The sequence below is a fragment of the Synchiropus splendidus genome, chromosome 5 (assembly GCF_027744825.2).
Source record: "Synchiropus splendidus isolate RoL2022-P1 chromosome 5, RoL_Sspl_1.0, whole genome shotgun sequence".
In the NCBI taxonomy this organism is placed as follows: domain Eukaryota; kingdom Metazoa; phylum Chordata; class Actinopteri; order Syngnathiformes; family Callionymidae; genus Synchiropus; species Synchiropus splendidus.
This window is the reverse complement of record NC_071338.1, coordinates 34,015,001-34,040,000: the sequence shown is the minus strand read 5'-3', so window position 1 is coordinate 34,040,000 and position 25,000 is coordinate 34,015,001. Positions and strand designations below refer to the sequence as shown.

At 57.4% G+C, this 25,000-nt stretch overlaps 1 protein-coding gene across 1 annotated transcript; it reads left to right on the top strand.

The window, feature by feature from the left end:
• Window positions 1–2,253: 2,253 nt before the first annotated feature.
• Window positions 2,254–10,190, top strand: LOC128759417 (spermatogenesis-associated protein 17-like). The gene is made up of 9 exons (XM_053866345.1): window positions 2,254–2,332; window positions 2,803–2,892; window positions 3,847–3,928; window positions 4,588–4,638; window positions 5,359–5,462; window positions 8,257–8,380; window positions 9,583–9,777; window positions 9,852–9,938; window positions 10,006–10,190. The coding sequence occupies exons 1-9, from the start codon at window positions 2,265–2,267 to the stop codon at window positions 10,111–10,113; spliced, it is 909 nt and encodes a 302-aa protein (XP_053722320.1). The 5' UTR covers window positions 2,254–2,264; the 3' UTR covers window positions 10,114–10,190.
• The last annotated feature ends 14,810 nt before the right edge of the window (window positions 10,191–25,000 follow it).

Genomic DNA, 25,000 nt, shown 5'->3' with positions numbered 1-25,000 from the left:
GCACGTGCGCGCGTGCGCGTGTGTGCCGAGACACCCCGACATGAAGACACACACACAGAGGGAGAGCACCGCACTAATGGATCACCCCTGTCGGAACACAAATAATGATGAACCACCCCTGCATTCAACTCTTCTACACAACACTCACATTTCACCACTCCCTCGTCCGTGGGTGTGTGGGCTAATCAGGAGGCTGGATGTTCCCGCTCTACTGCCACAGTCACACTCCTCATCCAGCAGCTGAGGCCAGAGTGTGTGTGTGTGTGTGTGTGTGTGAGACAAAACACTGTCCTTGTGAGGACGGCATGACAAGGTGCAGCCTGAATCTGAGGGTGAAGACTCCAAACTGACTGTTCCTTCCACTTTAGTTCCCAGGCCTGGTTCAGGTGAGGCTCAGGGGCAGAGGCCGGGGGAAGGGCGATGGCCAGCAGAGGACCTCACAAGGGTAGCAGATCCCACAGAGGTGTGCGTGTGAGGGGAAACGCAGAAAGGAAAGGTGCTCCTGGTGGTGACTTTAGTTCCACTGGCAAGTGTCCAAATGGTCATGTTTGCTGTTTCCACTTCATGGGCTCCAGAACCGGGCTCCATTTTTCTCTCCGCGCGACGCCACTCTTGTGAGGAGGAACAAAGATGAGAAGGCTCTTGCTGCTTGGAGCCCCTCAGCCTCCATTTCTGGCTGGAGGCTGTCAAATGTGGCGCGGAGACGGCGGCCGTCCCTGGACGGAGCCGCGCGTCAGAGTGTGAGAATTAATGTGCCGGGGACAGATGTTTAATAATAATGGCCGGACTGATCCTGCGGTGAAACACACTCGCTCCACAGCTCCCGACTGAGTGTGTGGGAGCATCACAGACGGCGCACACACACACACAGACAGCAGACCACATACCCGCACCATCAGTCAAGCACTGGCACACGCTCGCTGCAGAGAGAGCGTGTGTGTGTGTGTGTGTGTGTCGGCCGGGGCCCATATGGCCCTCATTTAGGAACAATAGAGGCGGCGCGCGAGCAGCGGCGCGAGGTGACTGGAGACATGTAGAGGGACTTGTTCCGCAGCCAGTCGGTCCTCCCGCACCGCGCTGGAGGACGTAATGGAGCGCGGCGTCCCGGTCCTCACAGGTCCGTGACACCTCATCAGCGCTGCTGCAGGACAAATGGATGCAGGCGAGTCCAACACGCCGGCTCCTCCGGCTTTGTCCCCACAACAAGACTTCTCTGGTAATTGGATGCGGGTCGGGCCCTGCAGCCATCACTCTGGCCCGGACACATGCGCCCAGCCACACACGCACGCACGCACGCCTCACCCCCGCCTCTGAGCCTGGACTCTGGAACCCGCTCAGATGGAAGGGAGGATTCACCTTGTGGGGACCAGCAAAAGGGCCCCGCGAAGACACAGGTCTTTGGGCCTCATTAGGGCTTAAACACACACACACACACACACGTTGGCTGGCTCTGCTGCTGGTCCCCCAGTCATCGCTGACACGCGCACAGGTGACAGCAGGAGAGTGAGGAGGCAGCAGAAGTGCAGCAGGAAGAAAGCGATAAGTGCAGGATGATGTGTGATAACGCTGGCTGGAGAGCAGACGCGCGCGTGTCAATACTCAGATAAACCGTCTGCATCCGCACTCACCCTTCAATAGACCTGTTTCCACTCCAGCTGAAACCCTCAGGTCAGGGTCATGTGACTTCTGTGGAGCAGGCCCATCCGCATCTGAGACGCTTCAAGCCTTCAAGACTCAGTAGGCGGACCCGTCCCGTGGACAGAGAGGGGTGGCATTTGACATGTCATCCATGCGAACCCAACGAAGCGACTCAGCTGGACAGACACAAAAGAGATGCTGCTCTGAGCTCAGGTCCACTGAACCCGGCGGGAGCAACAACACGGAGCCGCACTCCACAAACCCGCGTGTCCCACTCTGCTCTGCTCTGCTCCCTCACACTGGACCGTACACAACACACAGCGAAGTGCTCGCGCCTCACATCACCCGCAAAACAGAACTCAGACGCTGACTGCGCGCCGCGAACAGACGCGCAAACGGCCGCCATGGCAACAGGGTGACTGAGGCGACAGGGACGCGGCCGGGGACGCTGACGTCCCAGTAATGGCTTCGACGTCTTTAGACGTTTCCTACTGGTCACCTGTGAATAGGCGAGGGCGAGGGCGAGTGTGAGTCACGTGAGGGTCATGTGAGGCAGAACTCCATGTCCCAGGCCACTGAACGCAACAGCGACGCGTCTCCCAGGAAACCGTCAACAGAGCGGCGCGATGGCGCAGTTGTTGAGCATCAGCTGCCAAGTGCGGCGCTTCACCTCCACTTACGCGCGCAGACACAGGTGAGGACCGGCGCAGGTGCGTGTTTTGGAGAGAAGAAGCAGGCGTGGAGTGGTTTGTGCGAGGACCGCGAGGGTCTGTGCGGAGCACTTGGCTCAGCTCAGGTGACAGTTGGAGTGGCGACGACACCGCTGCCCAGGCGCGTGCACGGCGTCTCTGACCCGGGAAACACAGTGTTTGAGACCAACTGTGGCTGAGAACTGTGCGACACTGGCGTCAGGACCGGTGTAGGGGTCGCTGTGTTGACTGACCACGCCAGAGTCCGCGCTGCCCTCAGGGTGCAAACTCTTTGTGACCATGCAACACATTTGGTCGAGGTGTTTGATCTTTGCTTCTTATTGCCCATCGTAGAGTAGAACACTCAGTGAGTGCAGACCTCCGCCAAGAGTCGGGCCGTCTGTCGGCGCCTCCTGAGCTCCACAACCTTTGACTGAGGCTGGTCCTGGGCCTTCTGCTTTGCTCTCCTCCACAGTCTGGCCGAGGGGAACCGGGCCCGGGAGAACCGGGCCGCCACCATCATCCAGAGCAGCTTCCGGGGCAGCAGGGTCCGGGCGTACATCAGGTAGGACCGCACGTGCGTCTCCTGCCGACCCCTGAAAACGGTGCGGCTGCGTGACCCGGACAGCACTCTGCGGGGTCAGCAGACCCAACTGGGAGACGGCAGGTTCATTCAGATGACTCCAGTGGATTGATCAAGGCGTTAAGTGGATAATTAGCACCAATCTGAGCCGCCTAAGTGCAGCGCCGGGCTCGTGCGCTCCGACTAGCAGCATTGATTTTCTGGGCTTATAAATGGCCTTTTGGAAATTGATGTCCTGGTTTCAGGCAGAGAGCCGCGCTGGACTCGCATTTAGAGCAAGTTTGAGACGCGTACAAATTTGCCTCGCCGCTCGCGGGGCGGACATGATGGAGGGAGTCAGGTCCGGGAGGCTCTCTGACCTTTAATGGCAGACGCTCACAGTAGTGCACCCGCCGCTGCGTCCTGCCGGGACAACTTCCCCTCACACCTCCGGACGTGGAGACAATTCAGTCTTTCAGGTTTTAAGACGAGAGAAACTCAGCCGACTGGTCAGTCAGAGCACAGGACAGTTGTCATGAAAGGTTGCCGTGCGGTTGCGTGAGGCCAAGGAGAGGACGCTTGGAGACCCCGGGGCTCAAAAAGCTTCCAGCAGAGTGTGAGGTGAGCCATTGTGTCCGAGGCCTCAGCTCTTCCTGGGTGTGAGCCGATGAATGGATGAAGGAGCATTGGGACCTTCAGGTGCGGCAGTGTTTGCCAAGGACGTTATCCCTGATCATTCAGGGAACAAAGAGAAAACCCTGGGAGCTCGCCAGGTTCGTGGCTCAGCATGGTTCGCACTGCACTGGTAGCAGACTGTACGCTGACTGGCAAGCGCTCGTCGGGCGGGCGAAAGCATCTGACGGGCTCATCGACGGCGCGGTGGGTCCCCCCGAGTCGTCCTCACAGGTCAGCAGCCAGCAGGGAGAAGCGCTCCTCACGGCTGCTCTCTCCCGGCAGACGCCTGCACCAGCGGGCCGGGGTCATCCAGAAGGCGTGGCGCGGCTTCGCGGCCAGGGCGCGGCTCAGACGGGCGCTGAAGGTAAAACCCAACCTGTATTGATTATGCAATGATGGCACGCATTAGAATTCACTCGCTCCGTTGCCGAGTCGCCGACTCCGACCTTAAGAAATATAATTCACTCATTACACGGCGCAAAATTGGCACTTAGCAAAGGTGATGTCATCAGATAAGTAGCTCCGTGTAAATAGCAGCGGCTGGGCCGCGAGCTTTAGAGGAAACACGACTCCATTTTGGGCAAATTGCCTCCAACGGCTTGTTAACTGAACAGATTGTCGGCAGCGGCTCCAGCCCCCAGCGCTCTGGCGTGTCATTTGCTCCTGGATGGAGTTTTGTAAAGCAATCACAACAAGCTATTTATCATTCCTGTAAATTGACTGTTTGCTAAAGCATAACTGCCAGCCACCGTTTGGGAGCCGTTCATGAGATGGGGGGAAACGATGAAGGATGTGTCAGTGTTCACTCCGCTTTGGTCTCGTTTGGAAACAGATGAGCGTTAATTTGAGTCGCTCTCACCGGCCACAGTTTCCTCTGCGTCCTGAGAGAGTCAGCGCCCCCCTCCAGCCCACTCCCCACTCTGCTGTCCCAGGTCCAGACTGAGCTGACGCCGTCATGGACTGAGAGCAGCCGTGGTGCGTGCGCTCCGGCCAGGTCCCCTCACGTCTCCTCCGTCTTCACAGGAAGGATACGTCAGGATGAAGATGGAGACCTACCAGGAGATGGCGCTCAGGGTAAATGCTGTCTGAGGCAGACCCTTTCTTCACCTGCCCGGACTCCTGGATGACTCGCAGTGACGCAGTTGGCCACTAGATGGCACGGGGCGCAGTTCAGGTTTGAACTTGTCCCACAGTTGTGGGTCATGTGACCAGCCATCAGCGTAACAGGAGCTGCTGTTTACATGTGGCACCTGGGCTTTGTGTCGATTTCAACATCGATCCGACGAGTCGACAAAGGTCAGTGAGAACTGAAGAGGCAGCGAGTACTTTATTTAAAATCACGTATTGAGCGGCGGATCAATGACAATTCTCGTTTTGCTCTTCATTGCTTGTCCTCTCGTCTGGAGGACATTGACTGTGCTCTACTGTGGTCCACACCCACTGAGAGCCAGAGATGAGGGTCGCTCGACGTGACTCGTCCGTATTTTAGGTTCAGACTCAGCCGTGATGCAGCCTCCAGGACAAGCAGAGCTGTCCCTGAAGGCCATTGTTAGGACGAGTCCTGACACTTCTGTGTGATGATCATCGTGCTGGAGGCCAGACAGTGTTTCCATGGACACCTAGTGCAGCGGCGCCGCGGTGACATCATCAGTGGTGGACGGTGGCACACTGAGATCCCCACTGAGCCTGACTCTACAAGGCTCGTGTCACAGCACTGCAGCAGGGTTGAACTCTTGTGCGGTGCCTTCATTGACGTCAGGAGTCACCACTGACACCAATGTTCCCCTCGGGCAGATCCAGCGCCGGTGGAGGGGATTCTGCGTCCGGAAGTACGTCCACAACTTCTACGCTCGCAAGCGCTTCCTCCAGGAGCTGCCCGTCCTCAACCAGCTGCGCAGGTAAGGTGCACCAACAGATGGCTCGGTCTGAGCTGAGAGAGCAGACTCTGTGATGTCAGACTGGTGCGGCACAGTCAGGCCACAGCGTGTGTTTGGTTAGAAGCACGCTCGGTCGTGGGAGTGGAGAACACAGGCTTGCTCAAGACTTGCTCAGCAGGCCCTGGTGGCCTCGGTGACTGAAGCAGATGAGGTGAAGACAGTCGAAAGGAGCCGTGATGGAGAGGTGGGAGTCAGGCCTCAGCGAGACGCAGGTGCGAGCGTGGCTCCTCTCCACCCTCCAGTGGAACACCTCCTCGCTTCACGGTCAGAATCAGCTTCATTGCCATGGTCAGCCGGCTCCCACCAACTAGGAAAGCGCTTCGGAAGAAAGTGCTGTCCACAAAAATTAAAATAGAATAAATCAAATCAAATAAATACAAATGTATAAAATCAAAGAAGCCCACGAGCGACAAAGGCCGGTCACGATTGAGGGCGGCTTGACGTGAGGCTGCCTGTTGCAGACAGACTGGTCACCGCGTCCTGGCTCCTCCTCGCCGCCGGTGCCTGATGGAGTCAGGACCTCGGCAGCTCTGGCTCCACCACCACCACAGTTCTCCTGCGCTCCTCCAACCATTCATCACTTTGTCAGGGAGGCGACCAGAGTTGCTGCGCAGGAACCAGGGGCAATTAGGGAGGCGAACAAGCCGCTTTGCATATTTGCAGCGAGCCGGTGTCAGTGGCCTCGGCGCTGCAGCTGCAGTCAACAGCTGCTCGTGATCAGCTCATGGGCTGATAGATGTGGCGCAGCTGCAAACTTCTTCTCTCCGTCTGCAAGTCCGAAGCAGAGGCTGCCGGAGGAGTGCTGCACATGAGAGGATCCTCTCCTTTGATGCCCACTCTCTCCTCCCTTCGCGCCTCGTCCCTCTCAAGGACGGCCATGAAAGCGCCGCGGCGGAGGAAGCGGCGGGGTCGTCCTGCTCCGCCGCCGCTCTTCTCTCTGCTGCTTTCTGATCCGCTTTGTGAGGAGACGAGATCAGACCTTCGCGATGATTGGACGTGTGTATGTGTGCGTGTGTGTGTGTGTGTGTTTAAGCATATCCTCCCAATTTTGTGGCCCTGATGTTGTTGTGGGGCCCTTCTGCCGGACGGGGTCACTATAATCAGGTTCCACTTTGGTCCAGACTCCTGGCTCAGGTGAGGTTCAGGGGCAGAGGCCGGGGAAAGGGTGACGGCCAGGAGAGGTCCCCACAAGGACGCTAACACTCCACGACACGATAAACACGCTGAAGTGAGCAGCGGCTTCTGGGTGGAGTGAAGCTGCTCTGAGGAGCTCCGAGACTCTTCCACCGAGGCGACAGGCCCAGAGCCGCCGCTGTGATGGGCTGGCCGCAGGTCCTGCGCTGACTCAGCACTAAGGAGGAACCCAAGCAGGCAACAGGCTGAGGAAGTGCAAGGTTGGAGAGGGCTCCCTGACCTCGTCCCCACAGCTGTTGAATCATTGAATGGGAGCCATTAAAAGAGCCAATCAGGTCAAGGCTGCATTGAAAATGAAGAGCGGTCCAATTAAGAGCGGCGGTGTCAGCGCGCAGGTTCTGATCCCAGCGGTGAATTATGGAGCAGGCGGGGAGATGTATGTTGCAGGCGACACAGAGCCGGGACAGACCTGTCGGCACTCAATAACACTGGGGGTCAGCCCTCCAGCGTGACACGCACCACGCCACAGACTGGTGCGGGGCGCCACGCTTGACGACGACCACGATGATGAGGTTCAGACGTGCTCCTCCTGCTGTCAGCAGCTTCCAGGCGCGCAGCCTCCATGTTCCCTCCGTCGACCCCTCACTCTCTGCTCCACGTCTGCTCTGGCCGTGGCTCCCCAAACCTTCAGCCTGGGAGACCAGCCGCCGGTGAGCCTTTGGAAACGCTTGCCAAGGTTGCTACACCTGAAGAGGTCACCTAGGAAATGAATGAAAGGGTTTGTGTTGAGAGTGAAAAGCACATTTTAATAACTAATATCTCGTTTAAGGCAGTCAGCAAATAGAGGTGGCTGACACACGTGCGCGCGCCTGCGCACGCTGGGATCCACAGTGATAAATTGTTGTACTTAGTGAATAAATGAATGCGCCGACGCCGGCTGTGCCGCGCAGCAACGCCACGGAGTTTGTGCATATTCCATTCATTTGCCGATTTAATCGGCGGCTGGAATGAGAAAGCAGGTTGTGATTTCTTCTTTAAATGTCACTCGCTGCAGCAGGAATTAGGCTCACAGCCACATGAATATTCTCATTGGCCTCGGGTAATTGAAAAGCAGACGCGGTGGCGAGCGCGGCGGCCGGGCCGGGCCGGGCCGGGCCGGGCCGGCGCCGGTGTTCCCTCCTCCTGATTGTTTCCCCTTGACGTGATTTCCCTGCGAACTGTGTGAGGTACGGAGCTGGCGGCTGGAGCAGATGAAATGTATCCATCATCCTCTCCGCCAGCAGGTCGCCGCCGCCCGCCTCGCTCTCTTGTTTCCGCCCGACTCTGCTGTGATTATCAGGAAGCTCCTCCATGTGAAGGACACTTTCCAGCACAACAACAAAGCACTTGTTCAAAACCCCCAATGTTTCATAGGCTTCCAGCGAGCCACAACTTTATTAGCGGGAACTTTTCTTTCATGCCGCACTGGCGTTTCTTCCCTGCGACCTTGACATGCAGGTGGAGTTGAGCTGAGGGTGTGAGAGTCCACCTCGGACTGAGGGTGTTGCGTGGACTGGTTCTCGCCTCCTTGGTGGTGTGGCCCCTGCACTGTGTTCCGTGGCTGAATGTCGGTGACCCTCAGGTGCGAGCTGGAGGAAGGCCAGCGGCTGCTGAGGAGAGAGACGGAGGTTCTGCGGACGGCGGAGGCGCGGCGACGGCAGCTGTACCGGGCTCACCGGCTGCACCACCTGCTCAGCACCAAGCAGGTGGGTCCAGTCAAACACACACACACCGGATGTTCCCAGCACAAGTGAAAGTTGAGGCCGAGGACCTCCGGGACAAACTTCTTCCACGGAGCTAGAGTGGCGCGTCCTTCTGGCCCGCCTGATGTGCTGAGTGGAGTTCTTCAGCGGCTCCCCTGGCTCAGGTGTGTGTGTGTGTGTGTGTGCGACTCCCTGCTGGGATCATAATGAAGACAAAGCGCTGTGGTCACTGTTGATTCAGCAGCCGTCTGTCCTTCATGTTTACGTAACCAAAGACGTCAGGGTCCGCAGCGGAGACTGTTGGGCTCGGCTCTCGCACACACACACACAGACCCTTGTGAGGACCAAGCCTGCGCGGGCTGGTGGACCCACAGACCCGGCACCGGCACCAGCCAGCGTGCTGGTGTCTGGCTGAATGATGATGGTTGAGAGACAGCGAGCGGTAACGCTGAGCTCCGCCCCTCCTTCTGTCTGTCTCTCTGTCTCTATATATATCTTTCCCTCTCTTCTCTGCATATGGTGGGGGACTCTTTCCTTTTGTGGCTCTGACCTTGTCAGCAGTGAATAGATGGCTCTCCCACACAGTTCATCCTTCCACAGCCCACACACACGCACACACAAGTTACCAAAAGGCCCCAAGTCCCTCTGACAGAGACAGAGTTGCTGTGTTCCCGGGGTCAACATCATTGCTCTTCCCGTGGCTGGCGCCGTACTTTTGGATTTGCCTGTGTGTCCCCGATTCTCACTGAGGCTGCGCCGTGGGCTGTGGGTCCAGTGAAGCCCTGAGGTCACGTGCGGACGAAACGATGCGGTGTCATGCCAGGACTGTGGGGGCGCTCTAGCGCTGCAGCCCTCAGTGAGAAGAGGCCCTGCCACCTGCTCAGGTGGAGCTTCTGCACGAGCATCAGCATGAGGAGTCGACTTGCTCAGGCTTTTGTCTGGAGCCAGTGCTGAACTACTGAGAGACGGTGGCCACCAGGGGGCGCAAGCCGCTTGAACGCGAATGAAAGAGAAAAACAGAAGCGCTAGCTCGAGTTATGGAAGGCGTGTTGGAGACGGGCCTCTGTGGACTGTCTGGCTCCCCCCTGAGAGGAGCACACCGCCAGTTGGAGGGTTTGGGTGGAACCAAACCAAAGACCCTCTGGCCCCCAGACGGGCTGCTCTTCAGCCTCAGCCAGCTCTTCAGCCGTGGCTCTCTCTTCCAGAGTCCCGGGGTCTTCAACTCTCCATTCAGACCAGAACCCCATGAGACAGAGCTGCTGCTGAGGCGGGTCAGATACCAGGCCGGAGACAGGACCCGCCTCTCTGCCATGGTGGTCCAGATGACACTCTCTCCGACTCATGGATCCTACGACTCCTCCCACCTCAAACTGCCCCCCATTTTGAGCCGCAACCTGCAGGTGAGCAGATACTGGAACCAGCTCCTGAGTCAGGGCCCGAAAGAGGAGCTCACCTGGTGTGTCTCTTCCTACAGGGGGCAGCGGCAGAGCCAGAGGAAGTCTGTGGTCCCGCACCTGTCGGACCAGACTCAGGACCAGGTCCCCTGACACCTGCCCCGGAGGTGAGTCAGAGCCGCGCGTGGGCTCCACAGACGGAGGGTTCACTGTTGACAGTTTGGTGTGTCTCAGAACCGCAGGTCCACAGCGGAGTCCAGCCGCCCTCCTGACAGGGACCCGGGACGCGGACCTGTTCGTGGACCTCCAGTCCATGAGAAGCCATGCAAAGCCAAACCTTGAAACAGTCCCCAAAATGAGGAAACTGGAGCTGTGAAAAGTTCACCGGCACAAGCAGGAAGTCTTCCCTCTGAAATAAAGCCAACGCCGTCATCTTCATGGCGTCCACTCCAACTGCACAAATTTGTCAAAAGTGACAGCCATTTAATGAGCGGCTGCTCTGCGTCCCGCACGTGCACACGGCGCGCCTCTCTGTGGGCAGGTAGATGAGGCGCACGGCAGCGCCCCAGTGTGTGAGCGGCTGTGGGTGTGAGGGCCCCGCGCTCGGGTCCCTCACACCCACAGCAGGTAATTGACTGTGTCTTTGCTCAAGGCCTTTCATGGATCACCGTCCTTTATTAGCTCACTTCCCAGCACGCGTGCACACTCACACACACACACACACGCAGAAGTTCCCAGCAGCTCCACCCCAACCTCCTACCCCCCACCACCAGCACCAGGAACCCAATTGCCCGGAAAAAAGGAGTAGAACAAGAGAGTGAGGCGCGGGGAAGGAGGAGGTGGCTGAAGTGGCAGGGGACTGCTGGGACCCGCCGCGGGAAGTGGAAGCACATGAGAGCGTGGAGGGCGCGGGAGGAAGGGGTGGAGGGGTGGAGGCGCCGGTGATCACTGCGTTGTTCGCTGCTGCTTCAGCAGAGCTGGGAGTCAGAGCTCAACTTCTCACACTGATCACAGTCAGTGTCCTCCAGGGAGACAGACCTTGGCGCTCCTGTTCTGTCTAGCTGACGGACACTCTGGTTTCCTCTCGCTGCTGGATCAGTTGCCCTCTCATCCCTCAGACGCCCTCAACACTGCCCTCCGTCCCAAGCCCCGGGTCAGTCTGCCATGCCCCGCCCCCTCCGCCCCCTGGTCGTCCGCCGTCTCACTGCCATTCAGGCTGGAGCGCCCCCCCTCGTGGCTTGTGTCCGTGTCGTCATGACATGAACGGCCTCAGTGTTGCAACTGCCTGTTGGTGTTTGAGAGTGATGGCAAGAAGCAGCAGGTGAGGAGAACCATCCGAGGTTGCCTTCCACAGACGTTTGGATCCAGATCATTAGCCGACAGGTCTGCACCAAACCTGCCTCGGATTTGACGTTTCTGATGTCTCATCTTCAGGTTCTCCTCATCGGAGACGTCAGAGGAGTAGAGGCTTCTTCTGCTGGAGCCACACTCCTGGGATAGATGAACTGAGCTGAGGAGTCATGAGGAGTGTGGAGGTCCAGCTGAAGGCGCAGCAGTGGTCATTCTGCTGCTGACGCATCAGAGGTCGGCGCGTTAATGGGCCCGGTCCCAGAGTGGATCTGCTCCAGTGAAGCAAACAGCATGTTCTCAGTGGAGCTGCCTTGGAGCGTCTTCCTCAGCTGCCTGTTTATCCGGCAGAGCTGCATGTGTTTTCTGACCCTCTCGCGGATGAGTCCTGAGGAACATGACAGCTCTCTTGTTCGCTCGCGCTCGCTGATACAATCAGCTGTGGCTCTGAAATGCAAATGTGAGCCTGGGCCTCTTCATCTCCTCGCAGCCTGTGAAGCCGGAGCTTCCTCACAGACACACACATGCGTTTGCCACACTTGTGTGTGTGTGTGTCCGTCCGTACCTGTGTGTGAGCTCAGCTGGCTCAGTGATCCCCAGTTTCTGGGAAAACAGCCACCAGGTGAAGGCTGAGGACCTCAAGATGACAGGGTGAGTCCAACTGAGTCCTTCAGGTGAGTCACGTGGTGAGGGGGGGCTGGGGGAAGGGTGATGGTCCCCACGCAGCCGAAAAACATCTGCGTGGTGTGAGTGTGGACGTCATGGCGGAGAAGCAACCCCCAACACTTGGACCTGCAAATGGCCCCGTGTTGACGGATGATTGTGTTAAAGCTGCCTGAAACAACCGCAGCTCAGGATGAGACGCCGCGCGGCTTCCTGCTCTTTTGCATAGGAATTGTGCATATTTAATCTGAGGTGGACGGCGGCGGCGCTGCCCCCCCCCTCCGTTTCTCATTATAGATATGTAATAGCAGCCCCAGGCTTCTTCGTCTCCCCTGGTCTCCTGAGTGTGACGCGCCGGGCCCCGAACCCAGGCGAGCTGCTGTGCTGCCACCAGGCTCCGGACCAGGACCCACTCTGCGGATCCTGGCGAGGGTTTCAGGGAGGGTGGTTTCAGTCCGACAGCCACAGGTGAAGCCATTTCAAAGGTCTGTTTGAGACGGCCCCTGGAAACAGGAGGTGACCGGGGCCCGGCCAGGGATGGGCCCCAGAGCCAGAGCTTGACCCCCCGCCTCCTCCTGGCCCACTCCTTCTCAGTCACTGGCGCCGCCTCTGGAAGAGAGAGCTCCCTGCCCAACTGCAGCCAGACACAGAGATGAAGAAGAGCGATGACAAAAGCACCTGCGATTCCTCAGACACATATTTCATCAATCATGGGAATCAGTGGTGGTGATTACAGGCGGGGTGATTACCATACACCATCAAGGCCTGTCCCGTCTCCACGCGCAGATTAGTTTGTGTCTGCAGATCGCCACTGCTCCACCACGCCGGCAGCACCACACATCCATCTTTGCCACCTGCACACACACACACACACACACACCGTCCTTGTGGGGACCTCTCCTGCCCAGCACCTTTCCCCAGCCTCTCCCCCTCCACTCACCTTGGAAGTCTCCAGCTTCAGGATGAGCTTGTGGGGTCCAGCAGAAGGTCCTGACAAAGCCATACGGGCCCCAAAATTGGTCCTCATGAGGACACACACCCTCAGGTGCAGGTCAGGTGAGTGTGTGTGTGTGTGAGCGAGCGAGAGTAGCTTCAGTCCCGTCTCACCTTGAAGCAAAGGTCGCCTGTTGTGACACCTGAGGCTGTGGAGGTCCAGCTTCTCCAGAAGGAGGCCGCTGGGTGCCACCACCTCCCGAGGAGCGGCGAGGCCCCGCCCCCCCCTCGCTGGCCCGGACGCCTGCCGACAGCGGCCCGGCTGAAATAAGTGAAATTAATGGAGCTCCTTTCATGTCGGACAAGGCCGCGGCACCTCTTTCACGCCGCCAACCGTCGCTGAAAAGTCAATAGTTTTTTATTAGCGCTGCCGTGCCCTACATTCCCGCCGACAAGTCCCTCTCTGCTAATTGCTTTCAGTTTGCAGAGAAGGAGAGCGGGCGAGGACTAAAGGCAGGCAAATAAATCAATCTCATATTTTTCTGCTGCTGTCCAGCGACTGACACGGGGGGGGGGGGGGGTCTTCCCTCGCTGTGTTCCTCGGGGTCGCCGGCTCCCGTGACCCTCTCTGTGATCTGGCGGAGAGACGCGGCTCAGACGCTGGCTCGTGGTGTTAAAAGGCTCAGTGTGGCTCCAGAGACTCTGACTGGATCTGAGGGTCTGACCCGGGTCACGTGGTGCTTCAGAGGGGACGGCGCGGGATGGCAGACAGCAGTACTGTGGTTGTTGTTGTTGTTGTTGCTGCTGTCACCATGTGGTGTCATGTGTGCTCAGGGAGCAGCTCCTCCTCACCCGCCCGCCTCTCCTCTCCACTCTCAGTCTCTCACAGGTGTGTGGCCCGGGCTTCTGCTCCTGCAGGGAAGAGCGGGCGCTCCACGGTCCTGCAGTCCTCGTCCACGTCCTAACGTCATCAGCATTCAAACAAAAGGACCTTCTCGTGCCCCCAGCTGCTCCATCACATGTGTACACTGGACAACAGGGCCTCTTGGTCGTCACGTCGTGCACGTCCTCAAGACCAAGCTCCAGACGGACGTCCCACTCAGAGCCTTCAGTCCCTCAGACCTCATCTTCTCCACAGCCAGCTGAGCTGGTGCCGGCCACTCCCTGCTCCTCAGTGTGTTTGGGCCTCTCTGTTGCTGAGAGGGAAACCAGCCCTTCAGCCGGTCCCCACAAGGCTGAGCCTGGATCAAAGTGGCTGGGCTCCAGTGTGGTGCAGGTGAGGACGGCCAGGAGAGGTCCTCACAAGCGCCGTGTGTGTGTGTGTGTCTGGCAGTGTGGTGTTCACCGCTGTGTTAAAGCTAAGTGGCAGTGGGGTTGGCCTCTTTCAGAAACAGCTCAGCCATAAATTGATGTGACACTTTGACCCCCCCACCTCCACTCCACTGCCTCTCTCTCACACACACACACACACACACGCACGCAGGCAGGCAGGCAGGCAGGCACTAATCAGCCTCCAGTTCATTCGGCCAGTCTCCCTTTCTTCCTCCGCCCCAGCTTTCACAGCTACACCAGGCAGTCCAGGGCAGGTTTGGGGGGGACTGCAGCATTTTCCCGTCCGTCCGTCCGTGTGTGTGTGTGAGGGAGCTGTCACACTGGGCTGGCGTCACCGTCCACTCTGCCATCTCTTCCACAGTTTGACAACTCTCAGCTTTGTTCCCGTCGGCGGACACACTCACCCGCACCAGCACTCACACACACACGCTCACGCTCACGCTCACACACTCCAGACCAGCACAGATATAAATATAATGATTTGCTTCCGCGGGTCACGTGTGGCACACACACACACACACAGACAGACACAACTTCAGAGCGGCGGGAGCGAACAGAGGACTGGCTTCCGCGGCTGAGCGGCGGGCAAACATGCGATATAATGACTTGTTTATTGTGCGAGCGCGTCTCCTGCAGTGGTTGGCGTCAGATCGTGGCGGGCTGGTGTTTGTCACAAGGACAGGCTGGTCCCGCCCCCGGGCCTCAGCGCCGCTGTGATTGTCATGGCGATGGAGTGTGAGTGACAGGCGGGATCACATGCAGTAGCCGGCGAGCAGGAAGCTCCCAGCGCCGCAGTCTCTGACATTAGTTTGTCCTTCATCAAAACTTTACACGGCCGTCACTTTGGCTCCGGCAGAACCGTCTTTTTTCACCATCTGTCTCTTTCTGAGGAGCTGATCTGTGCGTGCGTGCGGGTGCGTGCGTGCCCTTCATTTACATACCACACTTTAATATCTCCACTTCTGATTCTCTCTCTGCTCGCACCACTCGCTTTCATTTACCTCCAAAAACTTTCCGTCCCTCACTCAGGAGCCGACGTGTTCCTTCTCCCAGCCAGTGGAGATCACGCTCAAGCTCCTCTTGTACACACACCTCTCCTGGCCCTCGCCCTTTCCCCGGCCTCTGCCCCTGAACCAGGCCAAGACTGGAGCCCCGTCAGAATCACCCCCTTATTTCGACGTCTTCATCCTCAGATGGAGGCTGCCACTTGTGGGGACCGTGCAAATGTCCGCACAAAGTCATGCGGTCCTCACAAGGATAGTGTTCCTGTTAGGAAAGAGTCCCCACGAGTGAGGATGAACCACACACACTCTCTCTCTAACACAGACACACACACACACACACACACAAACTGTCTTTCTCTCTCTCGCACACGCGCTGTCTCTCACACTCTCTGACACTCTCACACACACATGCTCTCTCTTTCTCACATAGACACACTCTCTCTCTAACACACATACACACATACACTCTGTCTCTTTCTCTCTCACACACACACGCGCTCTCTCTCACACACATTCTCACTCACACACACGCTCTCTCTCTCATTCACACACACATGCTCTCTCTCTCACACACATGCTCTCTCTCTCACACACACGCTCTCTCTCACACACACGCTCTCTCTCACACACATGCACTCTCTCACACACACACGCTCTCTCTCACACACATGCACTCTCTCTCACACACACGCTCTCTCTCACACACATGCTCTCTCTCTCACACACACGCTCTCTCTCACACACATGCACTCTCTCTCACACACACGCTCTCTCTCACACACTCACACACATGCGCTCTCTCTCACACACACATTCTCACTCACACACATGCTCTCTCTCTCACACTCACACACATGCGCTCTCTCTCACACACACACATTCTCGCTCTCTTTCACACGCTCTCTCTCTTGCCCACGCGCTCTCTCTATCTAAAACACACACACTCTCTCTGTCACACACACGCTCTCTCTCACACACACACACACATGCGCTCTCTCTCACACACACATGCTCTCTCTCACACACACACACACACACATGCGCGCTCTCTCACAGACACACACTCTCTCTTTCTCTTTCACACACGCTCTCTCTCTCTCGCACACACACTCTCTCTATCTAAAACACACACACTTTCTTTTTCTCTTTCACACACATGCTCTCTCTCTCACACACACGCTCTCTCTCACACACACACACACATGCGCTCTCTCTCACACACACTCTCTCTCTCCCACACACATGCTCTCTCTCTCACACACACATGCGCTCTCTCTCACACACACTCTCTCACACACACATGCTCTCTCTCTCTCACACACACATTCTCGCTCACACACATTCTCGCTCTCTCTCACAGACACACACTTTCTCTTTCTCTGTCACACACACGCTCTCTCTCACACACACACACACACATGCGCTCTCTCTCACACACACTCTCTCTCTCACACACACATTCTCGCTCACACACATTCTCGCTCTCTCTCACAGACACACACTTTCTCTTTCTCTGTCACTCACACACATGCTCTCTCTCTCTGAAACACACACATACGGCACTGTTTAGTGCTGTTGTCTTTAAGGCTACGACTGTGTTTAGCTTAGAGAGATCAAAAAAATAAATCATTAACATTCAAGTGTTTCAGTGAAGCACTGATGTGGCGGTGTAAGTACAAGCCCTCTGGTGAATGATGGACAGGCCTCTCTCTCTCCACACGCCCTGATGTGACCAGACTCACCGTCATCGTCTCCTTCCTGAGCAGCCGAGGTGCAACTCAGTCACGAGAGCGTTTGCGCTCGCCTCCCTGCTCTCAGGGGAGCACAGTGAAGTGGAGCTGCAGCGTTCAGTCGTGTCTGCTTCATGGTTCTGCCGACAGCCACATCAGTGCCGTCAGGCCGCGACACTCCTCTCACGCCGCCACCACAATCAGCACCACCAGTCTCGGAGCGCTGGTGAGAGAGGAGAAGGAGGATCTCACACAAAGACCAGGTCATGAAAGCAGAGCTCAGCAATCACAGGGCCGAAGAAGAAAGCAGGCAGCTGGCCTCTGAGCCCGAGCCTTACACTGAACCTCAACTTCATTCTGACAGCACTTCCTCTTCCGTTTGGAGGCCGACGTGATCATGAACGTGTTCGTTATAGCGGCGACGTCTCCACTCTCCGTCCACTGAAGCAGGCGCTTCATCTCTCAGAACCCAGCGCTGCTGCTGTGGACTGGCCAGGAAGTGGGTCTGCCAGAGGTCCTGACCTCCAGGTGTGCAGCTTATCTGGCGTGCAAGAGTTGGGGTTGTGCTGGATTTGACCGCATCTATTCACGCTCCTCTCCTGACTTTTCTTCAGCGCTCCAGTGAATGAACATGTCAAGGAAACCTTCCAGTGGGATTATGACCTTGGAGTTAACAGCAGAGATCAGAAGGTCGGCTCTTTGTGAATCCACTGTGCTGCCGTTCCTCCGTCTCTGACCTCCACACTCTCACCAGCTCTTCTGCTCCCTGACGCTCCCTCGTTCTCGCTCTTCTCCTGCTGTGGGACTTTAGTCTGGGTGACCTTCCAGTGCGGTGGTTACCTACATCCAGACGCTCCGACTGAGGGGGTCGTGGTCCTGGGTCGACCCCCCGGCCTCCTCCCAGCTGGCCACAGGGAGGGGTCCTCATGAGATGCCTGAACCAGCTCCACTGGCCCCTCTCAACACTCTCAACACGACTTCCTCTCCTGTGTCTCCCTCACTCGCCACCGTCGGAGGAAACTCATTTCAGCCGCTCGTGTCTGGTTCTTTTGCTCATGACCCACAGCTGAGGGTCACATGACGGCTGACTGCTGAATAGAGAGCTTTGCCTTTTGGCTCAGCTCTCTCTTACACACGTCGGTGCTCTCTTACACACACACACCTGCCCACCACCCCCCACTCATTCCTCACTGTCTTTTTCACCAACAAATAAAGGAGAACGTTTCGACAAGCGTGCGATTAGTGAAGAGTTCAGCTTCCCTCGCGAGTCAGACCTGTTGTTGACTGCGTTTAAGCATTGGCTCCGTGCTCTCCACCAAGTTGAAGCTCTGATCAAACAGTTCTGAGCTCATGAGAGCAACCGATACCTGGCATCAGGAGGGGCCAGACCTTCCAACATCCACCAGCACTTCCTCAGTTCTGCTGGAGATTGAGGTCAAGAAAGCTCTCAACGCAGAGTTTGTCAGATCTTGCCATGGCCGGACCAAGAAGAGAGTGCAGGCAGGCTGGAGGCCTCCGTGCTTTACAGGTGAGGACTCAGGAGTCAGAGTCAGAAGAGTCAGACATGAAGACCGTGTGGTTGCCTGCAGTTTGGAAACAAGAAACAACAGTGAGCTTCAGGACGGAGCTGAAGATGACCAGGAGAGCTGCTGGGTGGCTCCCATCATTCTCGTATCTTTACCAACACAAGACCCAGGCTCAGCTGCCCTCAGTGACCGCCGGCCACCGTGCTTCCTGGATTAGAGTCGGGTCCTGGAGTCAGGACTTGGCAAATCTCCTTCAGCGTGCTGGAACACTGAAGGTCCTCCTGAAGGTCCTTTAGGTCTCCAGGAGGCGCGGCCACTCTTTGAGGCCAATACAGAGCTCATCATAATGGTGCGCGCGTGTGTGTGTGTGTGTGTGTGTCACAGAAGTCAGAAGGTTGTTCTTTGTTTCCTCATCTGATCTCATCTGGTTCCTGCAGCTGAAAAGTGCAGAGTCAGCGCTGATCAGTCTGATGTGGATGTATAGAGAGTGAAGCGTGTGTGCGTGTTTGTCCGTGTGTTGGCTCCGCCTCCTCGCTGCCTCACTGTGCTGCTCTTCTCTGGCTGATCCTGGGAGCTGCATCGACAGCTGCCGATTGTCAGTGAAGTGAGCGACAGGTGAGTATTGACGCGCAGCGCAGCAGAGGGAAAGAGGGAAAAGTGAGTGCAGACGGACCACCACCAAGAGCAGCTTTGTCAAGGTCACAGCTTCCTGCGTGCGTCTGGCCGGTCGGCCATCTTGGCTGACACGTGCGGACCCCTCACCCCGCTCCCGCCGCTCTCATACTGCAGTGCGCCTCAAGTGGGCGCTGCAGTCGTTCAGCGGGAGACGGCAACTTCTCCTGGGAGCGGGACACTGCCGTGACAGCGCCACCTTGAGTGACAGGAAACGGGGTGGCGAGCTGTCATCTCAGTAATGTGATCCCTGGAGCCCCCGGCGCACGCCAGGCCCGCCGTGCTCCTGCGGGTTAATAGGCAGGGGAAAGGTGTGTGACCCTGTCAGGAGTTGGAGAAACTGACCCAAAGAAATCAGACAGGGGCAGGCACCCGACCCGGAGGCCTCCGGCGTCAGCGAGCGAGTGTGTGGCAGCTCGCTCGCAGACGACACGCGTGGAGCCATTTACATAGCACTGCCTTCCCAGGTGGACGTGACTTGTCACGCACACACACACACACGCGTTTGTTTAGCTGTTTTTGTGAGGACCCCTCCCCCCTCACCTGAACCAGGACCCTGACCCAGACTGGGAGCCAGTTACCATCACCCCGTTATTTTCAGGTCCTCGCCCCAAAATTGGTCCTCACTAGGAGAGATGAGACTCACTGTACATACGCACAAGTCTAAGTGATTGTTGCGGGAGAGGAGCTGACGCCCCGAGGCCGATCACTTTGGATGAAGAACTTGTCCGTTTGTGGCCTCTTGAGTCTCATTGCCAGTCGCCGCGGGCCACGACGGCTGCCACCGAACACAGAGTGAGTGCAGACTGAAGAGGCCTCTTGACGGAGCACTCCAGTTGGCGACGTGAAGAGCATGGCTGAGGGGAAACAAACACTTATGAGGAGCAACAATCTCTGCTGGATTGATGAGCCGACGCTGCCACGCCACGCCACGCCACTCACAGACACAATAACATTGACCTTCAGCCGTGGAGAGCCACAGTTGCAGCGTGAAGTGCTCCTCTGGTGGAGGACACGTCTGTGGCAGAGGTTGTTTCAGGTCAAAGTCTGCTGTTCCACTCGTTCCCCTTCTAATATTTACACTGACAAACCTCCATTTGTTTCACTTTCATGCGAGATAATGGAGCTGTCAGAGCGACAGGAGCCGGCTGCAGCTGAGGGACCCCTGGCAGCCTCGGTCATGAGAAGGAAGCTGCCGCCCCCCACCCCCCACCCCCCGTTAAGCATGTGTCAAATGGAAGCGTGTGGAGAGCAGGTGACGGCGGTGCGGCTCGCTGAGTGGTTCGACCACGGAAGAGTGAGCCCTCAGTGGATGATGGTCTCGCTGCGACCAGTCAGTTCCGTCCACTCAAGTCCAGAGCAAACCTGCAGAGATTTGGGAACAATGTGGGAACACAGCCAAAGAACAGAGCTGGAGAGCGGAGGAGGGGTGCGCCCCACTCTAGTCTGATCACTGGGACCACGGCGGGTCACCTGCGTCACGTACCAGACAGTGGGTCTGCAGTGAGAACCGCTGAGCCCAGCAGGTTGGCGAGGCCCCATCCAAGAGTCGCCACGCCTGGTCCTTTGTTCACCAGTGAGGGGACGTGACACCCGGAGCTGCAGACTCCGGTCTGTGGCTGACGTGTGGCACTCGCCAGCGTTAGGAAGCTCATGCAGCCCTGACGCTGTGATGCAGCTGGATCTGCCAGGGAGGGGTTTTCCCCTGGTTGGTCGGTCGGTCCGTCGGAGCCAGGCCGGCGCGTGGCTTTTCATGAAGACACGGAGGAAAACATGCTGGACCGGGAGATGAATCCGGACTTTTGCTTCCTGACTAGATGAGGTCCGCCTGTTGATTTGCCTTCTTCTGTACGGGACGTTATCAGGGCACGTTGACTCTGAAGGCCTGGAGTGGGGGTTGGTTTCCAGAGTCCGAAGTGACTCCCTGCCTCCTCTCAGGTCTCCTCCAGTCAGTCAGGCCGGTGATGGACGGTGACAATCACAACTTTAGGCAGCGGTGGCTTGGCTCTGAAGACCTCGCTCCGTACCCTTCACCCTGGCTGCCGGGCCGCTCAGATCTGCCTCCCAGCTGGACAGAGAGCACATGAGGGTGGCCAGAGTGGAGAACAGAGGAGCCTCCCTGGCCTCAGCCCTTCCTTCTGTTCAACCATTCAAAGAAGCCTAATTGCTGCTTTGAGTGCGGCGCCTCCTCATCTGCTCCTTCTGTCTGGCTCTGGCGCTGTCTCACTCTCAGCGGGGGTTCAGCCCATCGCATTCCAACTTATTATCACTCTCATTTGCTTATTAAGTGCTTCTTGTTTTCTTCAAATGAACTTATAATTAGAGATTTGTGTCCGCAGCTTGAGACGGCTGCTGCTCTTTGTGGATGAGAGCAGGTCTGTTTCATCCCACTGCCGGAGTTAATGAGGACGTGTGGCTGTGTGCTGTTGCACGGCTCCAGCCGTGACTCACGCCAGCTCCATCAAGGCTGCGCCGTCTCTCGCCGACGCTTCAACACCACCGTTTTCAGACCAACGTGGACCAGTCAAAACTGCGGCGAGAAGGAGACTCAGCTGGAAAAGAGTCAGTCCCTTGCTTTGGGTTTCAGGCCGGGATCCCGGCGCCAACACACCCCAGACTTGTAGACACCAGTGTGAGTCTCGCTGTGGAGCTGTGAGTCCAGGTCATCATCCGTCTAAATGCAGGGTGTTGATCCACTCTTCAGCGTGTCGTCCGTCTCCCATCATCCCTCCCCGTCAGACCCAGCTGAGGCACCACGTCCAGGACCTCGTGGGTCCACAGCAGACCTTCTCCAGCAGCCTGTCCAGCCTCCGGCCGTAGTGCTGCCCGCCCAGAAGAAGACTGTGCAGAAAATGGCAGCGCAGAGTCATAGAAGATCCGAGACTCCTGAGCAGAAACAGCCTGCGCTGGCCATTTTTAACAGGAGCATCCATGAACCGCCAGCTGCCTGTATGATGCCACCCTCTCCATGTCAGTCCAGGGTCGGCACCTGCAGAGGTCCACCACCAACTCCCTGGTTTTACCCACAATGATCTGGAGGTGGTGTATCTATATATGTATATGTTATGATATTTAGGTGGAATCACTGGAGGAAAGTCTCAGGTGTGACGTGGGACAAATGGGTGAGAGGGAAAGTGTCCAAAAGGGTGGTGAGGCCAGCAACGTTGTCTGGTTTGGAAATAGTGTCACTGAGGAGAAGACAGGAGGCAGAGCTGGAGGAGGCACAGATGAAGATGCTGAGCTTCTCTCTGGGAGTGAGAGCTGGATGATGATAGGATCAGAGGGACAGCACATGTGCTCAGGTCTTCAGGAGACCAAGTCAGAGAGGCTGGATGGAGATGGTTTGGACATGTACAGAGGAGAGAGAGAGAGAGAGAGCCAGTACATTGGTAGATGAAGATGTTGAGGTGTTGGAACTGCCAGGCAGAAGGTGGGGAGGAAGGCCACAGAGGAGATTGATGGAGGTGGTGAAGGAGGACATGAGGTTTGAGAGAAGAGGAAGCAGAGGACAGGGGGAGATGGAGGAAGATGATCCGCTGTGGCCACCACTGAAGGGAGAAGCCCAGAGAGAAAGAAGAAGAAGACGAAGATGAAGATGAGGAAACAGAAGAAGAAGAAGAAGAAGCAGAGATGGTTTCTGCGGCACCTGTCGGCGTCGGTGCCTCGTCTTGGTCCTCAGTGAGACTGAGGATGGATGACAGCTTTTCCTCTTTGGATCTTGGGCTGCAGAACACTGACAGTGGCTCCTCACAGAGATGAAGTGGCCCTTGGTGGGAGTCTTCACGGAGCCACCTTCCTGTGACCCGGCCGCTGGGCTCAGCCGTCAGGACACGCCCCAGCAACACACTGATTACATATGCTGGGCCCGGTAATGAGCTGAGCTGGACACTGCCCTGTTTATGGCGACTCATTATCCGGCCCATTGACCAGGACTCTTCTGCACATCACAGAAGCCTGTGTCCTCTGCTGCTGCTGCTGCTGCTGTGAGCGTGTGAGGGTGCGGGGAGATAGACTCGCGCCGTGTGGTGCTGTGGTTCTGATCCAGTCGCGAAGCACAGCCAAGCTCTTCACCGGCCTCAGGACCGCAGCCTCTGATGGTCCTGATCCCACAAGCGAGCAGCCATCGTCCGGGGGAAGGGACGTGGAGAGGGACAGTGGGCGGTGGTGAAGCCCGCGTCTTCAGCTGCGGCGTGTGCCGACACCGGCGAGGGCGGATCTTCCTCCGGATGGCTGGCCAGACCCGCCTGCCCTCTGCCTCCGCTGAAGTTGGAGCATCTCACAGTTTTGATGCTGTGTTGAAGAGCGGAGCGTGTGCACGTGCACGGCTGTGATCGGCTGCCAGCGCACCGTGTTTGCAGCCATGGAGCTGAGCTCAAGGGCACATTTGTTTCAAGCTAATGATAGAATGTAAATGGGGCAAATTTCCTCTGCAAGAGCAGAAGCCGCGGGCCGCGCACGCACGCACGCACACACACACCCGGGCGTGGTGTTGATGGAGTGCAGAATCTCATTACACATCTAATAGAATAAGTGTAGTGTGCGTACGGGGAGAGGAGTGGAGCGGCCAACCTGATTAGCCTTATCACTTTATTATGCCGCTCGGCGCGCGGCTCACAGGACAATTGCATTAGCCAGCAGCAGATGAGCTGAAGGCAAGGAGCGCGCCGCAAACACCGCCTTAATTGATTCCTCACCAAATTAGCAGGGACAGGTGGCTGCTCCCCGGCTGCTCCGCCGAGTGGCCGACTTGTTGACTGGTCGCTCCGCTGAGTTTGGATCGGGCGGAAGCTGAAGGTGAGAAGAAGCCAGCTTCATCCACCCGCCCCGGACGAACCGCCGCCCGCCGCGCCTCCGGGCTGGAGCTCGCGACCTTGACTCGGATTTGTGACTCGCCCATGTACAGTCTCGCATGTGTCCATCCTGACAGCGGAGGGTTCCTCAGCACAGGAGCCAGGGGAACCTCTCACCGGCGACACCATGGCGCCGCTGTCACATGACATCAGGCGGGCTCGTTCGGCGTGTCAACCCTAAGATGAGTGAAAACAGGACGGAGCAGCGGTCTTTCAGGAACATACAAAATGAGACCAATGTAGTTGGCGCAGCTCCACTGAGAAGCTGAAGCCCAGGGTTTCGTCTCCTTGACTCCTGCAGCGAAGCTCTCCACTGGAAGAGGTTTCAGCGCGGAGAGAGAAACTCACTTCTGTTGGCCGTGTAGCCTCCTCCGCTGCTCAGATGAAGGACCCGCTGGAGGCCGGCGGGTCGGCAGGACACGTGGGGGGGCTTTGTCTTTGTCTCTGCGTGGCCCCCGGGGAATGACGGGGCTGCAGCGGCTCGGGACTCTGATTGGCTGGCAGGAGTTTTTCTGCTGCGGCGGGGCTTTGTGCTCTTGCAGCGCTCGACTTTTTCTTGCGTGGCCAAGTTTGTCTGTGGCGCAGCGGCATGAAGGACAGAGGCGAGACAAAACGTCTGCTTAACTTTGTTAAAGGTGCAGAATGAGGCGGAAATGAAAAGCCCCGAGTCGCCAGCAGGTGTGGCGCAGTGGCGTTGACAAGGTGCTCACTTTCATCCTCTGCTCCCAGAGATTCCTTCACTGTGATCAGCGGTTCCTCATGTGTGTGTGACGCCACCGTGAAGCCACCCAGCGTGCTGATGAGGTCACCTGCTGTGGGACGCGCAAGACAGTTGTGGGTCGAGTCGCGCAGGAGAAAGTCTTTCAGTCGTTTGTGGCGCCCCAGAGTGAAATGAACCCACCCGACTGTCAGAAGTGTCTTCAGGTTCATGTTCAACCCACTGTTTTCAAGGTCAACTTCCTGCATGGAAACGATCTCCATGGTGACATCACAGCAGTCATGTGATCTTTGCTTGGGATCACTTGGGATCAGCCGTCCGAACCAACAGGTGTCCGGCTCGTGGTCCAGCCAAGGTCAGAGGGCAGGTGGACGCCTCATCAGGAGCCTGGTCGCATCAGGGGACCACACTTGCTGGAGATCCACCTCACCACGGGAGAAGCCAACCACGTCTG

Coding starts and splice junctions, on each gene's coding strand:
- LOC128759417 (XM_053866345.1), top strand. CDS start 2,265: ATGGCGCAGTTGTTGAGCATCAGCTGCCAAGTGCGGCGCTTCACCTCC. Junction 2,893..3,846: donor AGGGTCCGGGCGTACATCAG/GTAGGACCGCAC, acceptor CTCTCCCGGCAG/ACGCCTGCACCAGCGGGCCG. Junction 9,778..9,851: donor TTTTGAGCCGCAACCTGCAG/GTGAGCAGATAC, acceptor CTCTTCCTACAG/GGGGCAGCGGCAGAGCCAGA.